At 42.2% G+C, this 13,727-nt stretch overlaps 1 protein-coding gene across 4 annotated transcripts in view; it reads left to right on the top strand.

The window, feature by feature from the left end:
• Positions 1 to 13,727, top strand: part of CALCR (calcitonin receptor) — a 144,327-nt gene that overhangs the window by 110,048 nt on the left and 20,552 nt on the right. For all 4 annotated transcript variants that reach the window (XM_083705354.1, XM_083705353.1, XM_083705355.1 and 1 more), the window contains 4 exons: positions 2,243 to 2,396; positions 6,263 to 6,323; positions 6,422 to 6,488; positions 12,794 to 13,012. In XM_083705354.1, coding sequence (XP_083561480.1) covers positions 2,243 to 2,396; positions 6,263 to 6,323; positions 6,422 to 6,488; positions 12,794 to 13,012 — 501 coding nt within the window. The remainder of the gene's footprint in view (positions 1 to 2,242; positions 2,397 to 6,262; positions 6,324 to 6,421; positions 6,489 to 12,793; positions 13,013 to 13,727) is intronic.

The raw sequence follows: 13,727 nt of genomic DNA, 5'->3' as shown, positions 1-13,727 counted from the left end.
AGATAACTCCCTCTTTCTCTATTCCCACTGCTTCATTCAACTCTGCTCTCATGGCTGCATTCAATTATTGTTGCAAAAGGCTTTATCCATGCGGAAAAAGCAACACTGGGGCTTCAGTAGCTAGCTTTCTTTTGCAATCTTGTTTTATCAAGAGCAAAGGACAAGTTGACAAAGGCGTCAAAGTATATCAGAAGTGGCCTTTTGCAGTTCTTGAATTACTGGGGGCACCTGCTCTCAATACCTTCTGCAGTGGTCCTCTTAGCTACTGTTCTTAGAAAGCTATCAAGTGGCATGATTTTGGATAAAACCTGAGGAAGTCAAGGGCCCAGAGTCCCATAATTGAGAACCGACCTGTTGTTGATTGCTGAGTCTCAATGCCACTTTTGGGATGAAAGTGCTCTATTTACTACATATGCAGTGTCCGGATGGATGTGTGTGTCTCTAAAAGCATTACCTTTAAGAAAGAAAGATGCAGACATTTTGATAAGATCAGATCACCTGCATAGGGTACTTCATATGGTATATACACTTTACGTTGTTTCTTTTTGACCACTTGCCATATCCCAGCTGGCATCCATTTGGCCTGCCCCATGGTACTGTCTTCAGAACCAGAAGTTTCGTAGTAGCACTAGGTGATATTGCTATATCCCCTGCCTTACATTGCAAAGAGAGATTAAGAGAGAGATGGGGCCTAAATCATTTGACAGGTGGTTCTCCGCATCTGTGTATGGTGGCCATGTGTCCTTTACAGAGGACAGTCCTATATGGAGGGCTGTCTAAGTACAGTCCTCTATTTGAAGATGACTTCTAGTTGAAGAGCTGTCTGGTTTAAATATAAAGAAGAGAGAGCAGGGGCATTGAAATTGACAATCAATATCACCGTGGTGAAGATTCTGAGACGGCACATAGGTTACCTGGTCTTCCTCATTATGGTAACGTGCATTTGTGTTTAAATGATAGCCATTCTTTATAAACTTGCTTCTATACATATAAACCAACATGCATAAATTGTATACAAATCTGTGCCCTCTTTTTGTTCTCTTTTGCTCCCACCCCCTTTTGGTGATATCTAAATGGCCACCCTAATCTGTGCTCAATAGGTCCATGGAATGAACAAACACATTTTTAGATAATTGCATGTCTTCTTAGACCCAAATTTTCTCTTGTAATGATTTTTGGAGCAGCTGGCTGTCAGTCAAATAGAAGAAACTAAAGTTATCTACCGAAAGGCACTGTCGAGTTCACAGAGGCTGTTTATTGGCAGTTTTTAGAGACAGATATGTTTTGGTTTGATAAAGTCCCATCATGACTGAAGAGCAGTATGTACAGAGCTCTGTGTGTCTGTCAGTCACCGCAGTGCTCAACAGGCTGTGATCAATAAGAACGTGAAGAGGGTGTCTTGAACACCAGCTGAGAGACTCATTCAGTATACAAAGGACAAGTCATAGAACATATTGACCCATGCTTTAGGAAAACAGTCTGGGGAAGATTTAGGGACCTTACATTTTGACTGGTACATAACATGCAGATATTTGCTTTCTTCTTACATGCAATTCTTTTGTCTCAGTGCTTCATTTGTGAAAAGTAGGTTTTCATGGCTCATATCAGCTTGGCAGTTTCAGGCTGAGAATGCCCATCCAGCCTTATTCCAAAATGTATAGAGCCTGATTATTGATGCACTTTCCCCCCTACTCAGTTTCCCCTACTTCATATTTTAAACAGGAATCCTGAGGTCTCATGAGAGTTTCCTTTTGATAACTAGTCCATTTCTCCAAAACAGTCATATGTAACTTTGGAAATCAATTCTAGCTTTTAGAAGCAGAGCACCACTTAATGTTTATAATTACAAGAGGAAGGATCAGGAAAGCCAGGTTAACGTGACCTTTGAAGGATCCAGCTAGCATCTCTCCAGGAACTTAGCTGGCCTCTAGGTCTACTTATTTGTTAGCTCTGCAGAACTTCAGAGTGAAGGAAAGGAATTCTAAAGTGTGAGTTGTTGGTAGTAGCTTTTGGAATTTTGGCTCATTGTGCCTGATGCCTGGTGATTTAGGAGGTCCATGTACTCAATATATCTGATTTATTTGTAGCTCACAGTCTGTGGCAGCTGTTGAATGATTCCAACAAACACCAGGCATGGAAAATCCTTTTGGATCTTAGCACCGATATTTTTGTTTGCTTGCTTACCTATGGCATTCATATGCTTGTCTGTCTACAGTTTAATGCTTTTCTGTTTGTCTGACAGGTAAGCTGCAAAGTGCTTCAGTTTTTTCACCAATACATGATGGGCTGTAACTACTTCTGGATGCTTTGTGAAGGCATTTATCTTCATACTCTCATTGTGGTGGCAGTATTTGCTGAAGAGCAGCGTCTGCACTGGTATTACCTCTTGGGTTGGGGTATGTGGCATTTCCTCTCCTTCCTGTTCTTTACTTTCTTCTGTTCTTCTTTCTTCTGGTTTCCAGTGGCTGGAAGTGTGAGGGCCCCTAGACCAGCTGGTGATGAAGGGAGCAAGGTTTTGTGTTTTTTCTGTTAAGTATTAGGCAGTGCTCCTGATGAATCATTAAACATAGTACTGATATTCTACTTTGAAAAATATTTGTTTTAAGAGAAGACATAAGACACTTACAAATTTACTGGTACAAAAGCCCCCCACAGAAATTGGAAGTTAAGGCACCTGGGCTTAAAAGTCTGTGTCCTTTATGCAAACTACAGTTTGAAAGTTTGTGCTGCATAAAATCATTGATTTGTTTATATAATATTATTATTATTTTACAATATATTTACAAATATATAAATGCACACCCACCTACAGAATAAACACATAGAAAAAGGAAGGGAAATGCTAAAGCCAGGTCTTGTGTATTGTTAATCACAGTGTTCCTAGCAGTGATTATAGTTCAACAATACATTGTGTTTTATTGCACCAACAAATAAATGCCATTTATCAATAAAGCAGTTGCTAACTTATCTTCTTTTCCTTACTCCAGAAGGGTTTTCTTCTTGCAGTCTGCATACTTTATAACCATGATCACTCAGTGTGCAGAACCAGTGAGCTGGCCAGAAATATAGGGGCCCCTGAGAAATAATCACGCCTGGTTGGAAGCATGAGGAGCAATGATTCCCTTGTCCTTTTTAAATGATCCCTGCATGCTATTCCCAGAAATGGTGCCTAGGATGGGTTGAGGTGGGAACAGTGGTATTCAAGGAAAGCCTTTGCATTAGATGAATTGTTTTTTAGACAGATTGTCAGAAGAATAATCTCCTAGAGGTTACCACAGCTTCCAGCTATAGTAACTCCCTCCCATAGCATGTTACGCCCCACGTGAACCAACTGGAAACAGCTTAGCAAAATGGCCTCTCACATTAGAGCAAATAGATTGTGCATCTCAGTAAGTGGGCCAAATTGCATAGTATGCCCAAAATATTTATTTTGACATTGGGTCCGATACATTTGACTAAAAACCTTGAGACAGTAGCTGGCTTAATCTTGTATTTGGTGCATTGTAGTAATATGCCAACCCTGCATGTATTTTAACATGAATCAATATCCATGAGAATGCTAATCGGGAGAAGACTAAATGAACTATCTGAATTTTATTAAGGAGAGCTGTTAAAAATGCAAAACTGATTCCTGCCATACTTCCATGGCAGACAAACCATTGCCTGTTTTTCCTTTGTCATACTGACAGCTTTGCACATTACAATTTCACTTCAGTAGATGTAAAACCACTCAGGTGGAGCAAGAAAGCAAGAGTTATCAGTGTTATCTGAGGCTGAAATTAGAACTGCTTGCAAGAAGAATGATCTTGTTTTTATTCAAGCAATCTGAATACAGATTGTTTCCATAAAACTTTCAAACGTCGCTCCAATATCATCAGCAGTAATGACATATCACAGGCATTAACATACCAGAATGCTGATGTTTGGATAAGTTTTGAAATCATTTGCAAGCCTTCACCCAAAATCCACATAACTCAACTACGTATTGTTTTTTTATTGAAAGCACATTCTAGTTTTGAAATGTTTATACACTAACAAAAACAAAGTGTAAAAAAGTTACGCTGGCCGTGGTTTTTTGAAATGTGAAATTAGACTCCAGTGCTTTATATGCTTACCTAGGAGTAAGTCCAACTCATCTCAGAGTAGACGTGTATAAAATTGCACTCTCAGAATCATTTTCTGTCTTTATCCTCAAATCAGCCCAGTTACTGTTGCCAATTCCGATAAATTTATTTTCAGTTACAGCAAAAAGAGAGTGGTGCTCATTTGCTTAAACCTGAAGAATACGAGAAGGCATAGACTCAGCTGAGAAGTGATGCCAAACCATGGTTTAGCTTTACAGGGACAAGCACGCAGCAGCCTTGGATTCACACGCTCCCATCTCCTCCTCCTTTACAAATGACAGGAGGTGATTAAAAGCTTTGGCCTTCGATTTCGAAGGAACCAGAGTTTCTTGAGTCATGCAAACCCAGGGACGGTGGTTTGTTCTGACTTGTTAGTTAAAACAAAGCAGGACCAAGCCAACTGTATTCATGTAAATAAAAGCCAAAGAACCCTGTTGAATCAAACCAAAACTCCATCTATTCCAGCATCCTATTCCCACAGTGGCCAACCAGATACCTATGGAAGCCTGCAATCAGGCCATTAGTCCAACAGCAGTCTCCTCTCTCCTACTCCCCAGTGGCTGCTTTTCAGAGGCAGACCACCCTCAGAACTGAAGCCATCATGATTAGTAGCTACTGATAGCACTGTCTTCCTAATTTGTCAAATCTCCTTTTAAAGCCATCTCAGTTGGTGGTCGACATCATCACTACATCTTGCAGTAGCAAATTCCATAGTCTTTGTGCTCTGTGATGAATGGCAGAAAACCTTAACAGCAACACTTTCTTCAAAGAACTAAAGTCCTATGAAGCACATGTATACTTGCAGCACTAGCCTTGGAAACCATTTGAGACAGGGAGCATGCTTTCAAAGTGTAGAAGACTTTGGCAATCTACTGTATTGGCCTGAATATAAGCCGCACCTGAATATAAGCCGCACCTTTAAAATTGGAGGGGGGGGCGGAATACCTGAATTTAAGCCACTCCATTCCTTGCTGCTCCTGGCTGCACACTGGGCGGGGGGGGGGGGGGAGCTGTGCTGTGTTTCCCCTTCCTCACTCTCTCCCTTCCTGGCCTTGGGGGAGAGGATGGGGGACTATGCATGGGGCGGGCGCTGCTTTGCCGCGCTCCTGGCGCTGTTTGCCCCATGCTCCTGGCTGCATAAGGTCGTGAATATAAGCCACACTTTAACTATTCACAGTCGGAATTTGGGGGGAGGAAAGTGAGGCTTATATTCAGGGCAATACGGTATTTAGAGACATATGGCTCTGAACCTTATTATAGAAAAGAATAGCTCTTAAAATGAGTGGCAGCAGTTTGCTTTAAAATGGCAGTGTTTTATTTTTAAAAAACCAGATGGAAATCAATAACCAAAGAAAGTATTCCATGCTCCACTACACCTCATCCCCCCAAATGTTAGTATAATCAATATCTGTAAGCAGTCCCTCCAACTGAATTCCCTGACATTTATTTATTTTTAGTTATTTCAGCATTTTTGGAGGCTTACCACAGCAATGATTTGAGTGCAAAAACTTTTCGCTCCTTCAGACACCCTGAGCCTGCACTTAATTTGACAGGGGCAAGCTTGTCAGGGCAGTGTTAAAAGAAAAATGCTTTGGAAAAATAACTGTATGTATGTGCTTGTCAGCCTTAACTCCATGGCTTGCCTCAGCCAGCAGCGCTAACATCTCTCGCACTGACAAGGCATATTCATTACAAGACTCGCTTGTAAAGGTTCTTTCGTACAGCCAGAGTGAGAAATATATTTACAGTCAGTGGTCAAGTTACCCTGACTGCATGCGCAACATACATTTAAATCACAAACAATGCTGGGAACTATAGTGTGCTGGGAATTGTAGCATGGTGTGGGGTAAACCACATTTCCCAGGATTCTTTGGGGAAAGTCTCTTGCTGTGCCTCTCTCCTTTAGTAAGAACCAACAGGTTCTGGAAAGCTGCAGGTTCCTCACACTTTAAGGCCTTCATATGTAGTAGCTGTCTTGTGGGAACATTCTTTCTCACATAGGTACTGCACTTTACAGACAGAGATAGGCTTGTTACTCTCTAATTCACATTTCTTTATGATTTTCATAAGGTTTTTTCAGCCTAACATAGATTACATTACAAAAACTGAAATGTGATGCATATAATTATCCATTCTAGGGTTTCCTTTAGTGCCGGCATCAATTCATGCTGTGGCAAGAACCAAATACTTCAATGATAAGTAAGTATTGTGTTTGTTCTTTATAGTTTACTTCGCATTTCTTTATAAAAACAAAGCAATTTTGCTCTTTTAGTAAATGTTTTTTTCTATCCTTCTAGCTGCTGGATTAGTGTGGACACTCACTTGCTGTATGTTGTTCATGGGCCTGTGATGGCAGCTTTATTGGTGAGAAAATCATTTGCTACTGCATTAAGAGCACTGTATTATTATTTTGCCTATTATTATTATTATTATTATTATTATTATTATTACTACTACTACTACCGTATTGGCCCAGGTATAAGCCGCACCCGCAATAAGATGCACCTTTAAAATTAAAATTTGGTGGCCCCTTCATTCCTTCGGGGGGGGGGGGGGAGCCAAGCTGTTTTGCCGGCAGCGTGAGGTCACGAATATAAGCCGCACTTTAACTTTTCACAGTCGGAAACTGGAAAAAAGTGTGGCTTATATTCAAGCCAATACGGTATCTAAATCCAAGTAAATGGTACTCAGAGTCGACCCACTGAAATTAATAGGCCTAAATTAGCTATGGTCATTAATTTCAGTTGGTCTGCTCTGAATCAGACTAACATTGGATACAACCTGTTATTTTTTCTAATTTTTTTTAATTAATGATTACAGTTATGACTTAGTATTTTTACCCCCCCCCCCTTTTCTACATGGCACCCAACACTGCTAATAGCAGTTAAGATTATTTAAATTTTAAAGTAACACGGTAATCGCGCCGGTCTCCCCAGGCTTGCGGATATCTGCCCGCGCTGAGCGTGCCCAAAGCTTCGGGATGCAGGCAGCTCTCCGCAAGGCGTGAGAGAGCTGCGCGACTTTGCGCAGCTCTCCCACGGCTTGCGGAGAGCTGCGCGAAGCTCAAAGCCTGGGGCGCACTGAGTTCAGCTCTGCAAGCTGTGGGAGAGTTGCTTGACTTCGCGCTGGGCTCCCACAGCTTGCGGAGAGCTTCCTGAAGCCTGGAGAGTAAGAGGGGTCGGTGCGCACCGACCCCTCTCACTCTCCAGGCTTCAGCGAAAGCCTGCATTCGCCCCATAGGACGCACACACATTTCCCCTTCATTTTTGGAGGGGGAAAAGTGCATCCTATAGGGCGAAAAATACAGTACACACTTTTCTCAGCTTTTTCTTATGTGTTCTTGCTTCAGCTCCTTTTATTATCCTTGCAGCTTGATACGTCTTTGTTTTCTTGTTAATTGGCTCCGTGTGATCTTTTGAAGGAGCTGACTCATTATTTTGGGATATTTGTAGTTCCTGGTTGACTCCAGATACCTGGAAATCACAGGTGGCAGCAGGGAGCTTCTCAGTATGCCAGACATGGTTTCAGCAACATGATTGTATTGATTATGTGGTTATATATCTATATATCTATAGCATTAGGCCAACATATTTTAGCCCAGTGGTTTTTGGTCCTTTCAAATGATGCAAAGGTTATCTCAGAGACTGGATTAATATTCAGGAGGCAGAGAGAAACTAAGGAACTTCCAGTTGGGAGTGGATCTCTTACGTTTAAAAATGAAATTGTTATTTCCTCTCCACCCCCCCTTTTTTTCCATAACTAGAAAAGGGAGAAAGCTTTGTTGCTGCTTCAAGTAGCATATTGGCTGCCCTCAGGAACCCAGAAGTTTTCCTTCTGAACTTTGGGGAATAAGGCCCTGTGTGAACAGCTCTATTGAATGTGTTTGTATGCCGTTTTTCATTACTTCAAAATAACCTTAAAGAAATTTAACATAAGAATAAATAAATCACATCATTAAGGATCACATAACAAAATAGAAGTACAGTGGACGCTTGGGTTGTGAACATGATCCGTGTGGGATGCACGTTCACAACCCGGAACGTTCACAACCTGCAGCGGCGCCTCTGTGCACGCACGGGTTGTGATTCGGCGCTTCTGCGCATACGTGACCGCCGAAACCCGGAAGTAACCCGTTCTGGTACTTCCGGGTTTCAGCGGTTCGTAACCTGAAAAAACGCAACCTGAAGCGTCTGTAACCTGAGGTATGACTGTAATAGTAAGATGTCAATAACAGAACACAGACATAAAATCAGCACTACAATACAAGGCAGACGCAAGGTTCAAAACCATCTAACCCAAGTCTCCAAAAGTGATAGAAAATTAAAAAAAAAAATAATGTGCCAAAGTGTCTCACAACAGCATACCAAATGAACAATAAATATAACAGTTCAGAAAGCATACTCCCTAAAAATAACCAGACTGAGTTGTACTCAGTGTGCCGCTAAGACTGAGGTTCCATCATTGAAAAGATTTCTCCTTGAGCAACACAATCTTGAGCAGCACTACACTTCTGGTGTAGTGGTTAAGAGCGGTAGTCTCATCAACCGGTGAACCGGGTTCGCGTCTCCTCTCCTCCACATGCAGCTGCTGGGTGACCTTGGGCTAGTCACACTTCTCTGAAGTCTCTCAGCCCCACTCACCTCACAGAGTGTTTGTTGGGAGGGAGGGAGGGAGGGAAAGGAGAATCTTAGTCGCTTTGAGACTCCTTAAAGGGAGTGAAAGGCGGGATATCAAATCCAAACTCTTCTTCTTCTTCCCCCATCTCTTCCCCCAACACACCCACTAAATCTGTTCCAAAGATGATTTGGGGGTGGTGTGGGGCATGCAGGAATGAGGAAATGGAGGAAATCCCTTGTGCTAACGCTAAGAAGTGCACTAATGCAAAGCATTAGTTAGTTGAATACTGCCCAAAGTCAATAAATAGAGAAAGGAAATCTATACAGTATTATTTAAAACAATACAAAAAAAGCTAACCTAATTCAACAGCTTGGAACTGAAAAAGAGAAAAACTGGCGTCCAACACAGAAATAAAATAGTGGTATACAAAATGGGGGGGGCACACTATTCCCATAGGACCTTCCACGAAAGCTCACCACCCAAGCATAAGGCAGGAATGACCAGCCTTAATACGGATTGTAGCGGCTACGGCCAAGCAAAGCTCTTGAACTGGCTACCACGAATCCTGAAGCTGTTCCATGCCTGTGTACTGTTTCCTGCCTAGATTTTGATAGCAACTGTTTCTAATAGGATTGCAACTGGCAAGACTGGCCAAGTCAGACCATCTCTCTCAGCACAGTCTACACCAAATGGCAGGAGCTCTCCAGAGTTTCAGGCAGGGAATCTCTCCTGCTGAGGACTGAACCTGGGACCTTCTACATGCAAAGCACCTTTCCCACAGCTTTATATACATAACCTGTGTAAGATCAGCATGTTGACACCCCAGAAGATTCAAAACGGGATGACCTGGTATTTAGCTTTTGCCTGCAGACATGTGTGTTATAAGCAGAAATACTCTGGCGATGAGTAAGGTGAAAATGGCGATGGAAGTAGCCTCAGTCTGTCTTCACAAAGTTAACTTAGTTTTCAGTTTTCCGACAGAGTTTTGATGCCTTTTTAAAACAATAAAACAATAATATATCTGGAGAAATAGTAGGTTGCTTATAGTAGTCAGGCTTCAATGACTCAATTCATTTACCCAGAATGGAAACGACACATGATCGTTTTCCGTGTAACGGTCTGTGAAAGAAGGCTGCTGTGCTTAATGCCATACTAAATTTTATCATCTGGATGGGAATACTTTGCATGCCCTCTGGCCTCTCGAGAACCACAACCAGCTCAAGATTTATTGCAGCAGTCTGATTCCCCCCCCCCCCACTCCGCTCTGGGATCCTAAAGGCCAAGGTTGGCTGATGATGTGCAAACCTTTTCCTATTTCTGAACTCCACCACCACTACGCCCAAGCTTTATGCTTTGGTTACTCTGCAAAGTAAAGCCCATCATCTTTTTTAAAAGGAACTCTAATCACTTTCAGAAAAGAAACGAAAGAAAGGGGAAAAAACAGGTGTGATGATTGCTGGCTTCAAATCGTCTCCTTTACTATCTGGCTTGCTCATTACAGCGCTGCCTTTCCAAAAATACATTGGCTATGAGCTCAGAAGCCACTAAGGAGAGATAATGGTACTTGGGCTCAAAGCAGACATGTATTTTCTTTTCTTAATTGGTGCAGTGTCTGTGTTGCTTCCAGAATCATATGATTTCGGCTTAAGCAATCTGAGGAACTGAGCTCACAAAACCAGTACAGGGCCCTGATTCAGGTTGTGATCCCAATGGGTATCTTCTTTTTGCCCCCTGAATGAACCATTTCCTGTAAAACTGCATACTTGGGAACAAATGGGGCAAGGGGATTTTCAGCAGGAAACCAGTACAGAGCCCCTGTCCAGACAAGGAGTGGATTCTGGATCAGGGTGGATCTGTGGTCTAAACCACTAAGCCTCTTGGGCTTGCTGATCGGAAGGTCGGCAGTTCGAATCCCCGTGATGAAGTGAGCTCCCGTTGCTCTGTCCCAGCTTCTGCCAACCTAGCAGTTTGAAAGCCTACCAACATGAGTAGATAAATATGTACGCTCTGGCGAGAAGGTAAATGGTGTTTCCATGCGCTCTGGCTTCCATCATGGTGGTCTGTTGTGCCAGAAGTGGTTAAGTCATGCTGGCCACATGACCCAGTAAGGTGTCTGTGGACAAACGCCGGCTTCCTCGGCCTGAAAGCAAGATGAGCGCCACAACCCCATAGTCGCCTTTGACTGGACTTCACCGTCCAGGGGTCCTTTACCATTACCTTATTACTGCTCACGTGCTTTGTCATCAAAATAAAGTAGACAGTTTAAGCACCTGTTTTTAAAACAAAAACAAACCAATAATTCTGCCTTTATACAGGGGCAGAGACCTTTTTGTCCATCTTGCTCAGTTCTCTCCACCTCTGGTCTTCAGCTGATGGGTTGGGACCCAGTGGATCACAGCCTGATCCAAGGTGGGTCACAGCAGGAGCACTACCACCAGTATATGGTAAAAGATTAAGAAATGAGTCTTCAAGTGCATATTTGGATTATGAGTGAGTCCTGAAAAAAATTGAAGATGCCTGATCTACATTAACCAACAGTGGGGTTTTTCCAGGATTTCAAATAGGGAGTCTTTCCCAGCCCTACCTGCAGATGCTGAGGATTGAAGCTGGGCCTTCTGCATGCAAAACAGATGCTCTGTCACTGAGCTATCGCCCTTCCCCTAAAAGGCACTTAGGGACTAAATGTGTAGCTGTTCAAAAAGGAATTTTTGGTGCTGGGGGAGCAACCATCCCATGCCAAATAGCAGAGGGTAATTTTAGTTGGAACAATTACACCAGAAAGCTTGTGTCTTCCTTCCCATGAACTGTTGTCCTGATTCGCTCCAATTGCACGCGCACACACACCCGCTAATTAATGTTAGAAAATGAAATTACTCAACTGCAAATGACATTTCTAGTGTCACAAGTAGTTTGGCCCTAAGGTGGCAGGTTTTTTTCCAATAAGCACCAATTACGAGCATTCCTCAGCAACTTAAAGACTATAAAATTATAATCGCCCCCACAGCACACACACATGCCTAAGCATTGTTTCAGTGCTGAAAGGGGAAAAGGTGTACATTTGTTCTCTGGTTTCTATATATGTGTTTTAGTTTCTAATGTATCTGTGATTAAGTGCAGCACTTTTAGCAGAGAGCTTCAGAAAGACACTTCAGATAACATGGTGTGGAGCAGGGAAAGGAACATTTTTAAACAGTGTTATTTTCCAAAAAAAAAAAAAACAGGAAAAACGAGAACAATTTATTCCTTCTGAATATTGGAGAGGGTGTAATAGAGGAACAGACGGAGGGTGGCAAAGCACCTGTCTCTACATGGTTTTCTTCTCCAGATGTCTCTATTGCAGCCTTTCTCAGCCATGTGCTCCCCAGATACCTAGAACTACAATTCCAGTCAACCCAGCTAGCATAGCCAGTGCACAGGTGTTATGGGATTTGTAGTCCGATGACTTCTGGAAGGCACCAGCATGTGCCTTGCCTCCTTACAGCCTTTGGCCTCTTTGACTGGGGACCATCCCCTGCTAAACACACCCAGTTGTTAGTTCTACGTTACCTGCATTTAGACAGTCAGCAACATTTTTCACCTTCATCTAACCAAGGAGGATTCATCCTGAACCAGATGCTGTTGGCTATTCCCCAGTGATCAGTCGACAGGGATTAGGGAGCATCCAGTTCAGGGATGCCGATAATATCTTACAGGTCATAAACCCAGTCTGATCCTGAGAATACAATTTGCCGAGTCCTAAAATATGTCACCTAGGAAACTGGACCATTGGTCCATGTTATTTTCCCTTGCTCCCAGCTCTAGTCTTATTATTTATTTTTACAAAGTTCCAGAGGGTCAGCTTCATGTTTGATTCCATTTAATTTTACATATCAGTGATATGAGTTATGCACCGTTTTCATGTAATGCAATTTCAATTGATCTCGTTTCAAAATGTCTGTGGAAACAAAATATATGTGTGCGTGATATTTTAATGTTTTACAAGTTCTGTTTTTTTTTTGTAAATAAAATAAATCTAAAATGATGGTTGATTAATAAAGCATTTGTTCTTACAGGTCAATTTTTTCTTTTTGCTTAACATTGTGCGAGTTCTAGTAACCAAGCTAAGAGACACTCATCGCGCCGAGTCCAACATGTACATGAAAGCTGTCAGAGCCACTTTAATCCTTGTGCCCTTATTAGGAATTCAGTTTGTCATTATTCCATGGAGGCCAGAAAACAAGCTTGCAGGCGAAGTATATGATTACATCATGCATATATTAATGCATTACCAGGTATGGGTCTGGTAACACTATGGTTTTTATGTTGTGGTTGTTATTTTTTTAGTTAGGTATGTAAAGATGGGGGAGAAATTTGTTCAGATATCTACCCAATTTGCATTTGCTTGAACCGACATGTGAACTGAATCACAAGCATCCCTCTTCAATGTGTACTTCTCTGAATTTTGTCGTGCAGTTCACCAACCAAGCAATGCACACCGAGTATTAAGTCAAAGTGCACACAAAAATACCACTCTTAGTGAAAACAACATACAGCGGTACCTTGGGTTACATACGCTTCAGGTTACACACTCCGCTAACCCAGAAATAGTGCTTCAGGTTAAGAACTTTGCTTCAGGATAAGAACAGAAATCGGGCTCCGGTGGCGCGGCGGCAGCAGGAGGCCCCATTAGCTAAAGTGGTGCTTCAGGTTAAGAACAGTTTCAGGTTAAGAACAGACCTCCGGAACGAATTAAGTACTTAACCCGAGGTACCACTGTACAAAAAAACAAAAACCATTGAATTAAGGGAAATTGCTTGTAACTTGCTATCCTGATGGTCTCCCGAGTTAACAAAGAAGCTACAAGGGGCTGAAATAGAGACTGCCTGTTGCCATTTAGAAATGTAATAGCGCTTTCTCTGCAGAATAACATCCTCATCTAGAAAATAACACCAGGTTTCCCATACTAGAAGTGGCTCTGAACTATGAGAGTCAATTCATCTCTAGCTC

This window comes from Podarcis gaigeae (assembly GCF_964106915.1).
Source record: "Podarcis gaigeae genome assembly, chromosome: 12".
In the NCBI taxonomy this organism is placed as follows: domain Eukaryota; kingdom Metazoa; phylum Chordata; class Lepidosauria; order Squamata; family Lacertidae; genus Podarcis; species Podarcis gaigeae.
Note: the sequence above shows the minus strand (reverse complement) of the source record. Positions and strands in the feature narration are given on the sequence as shown.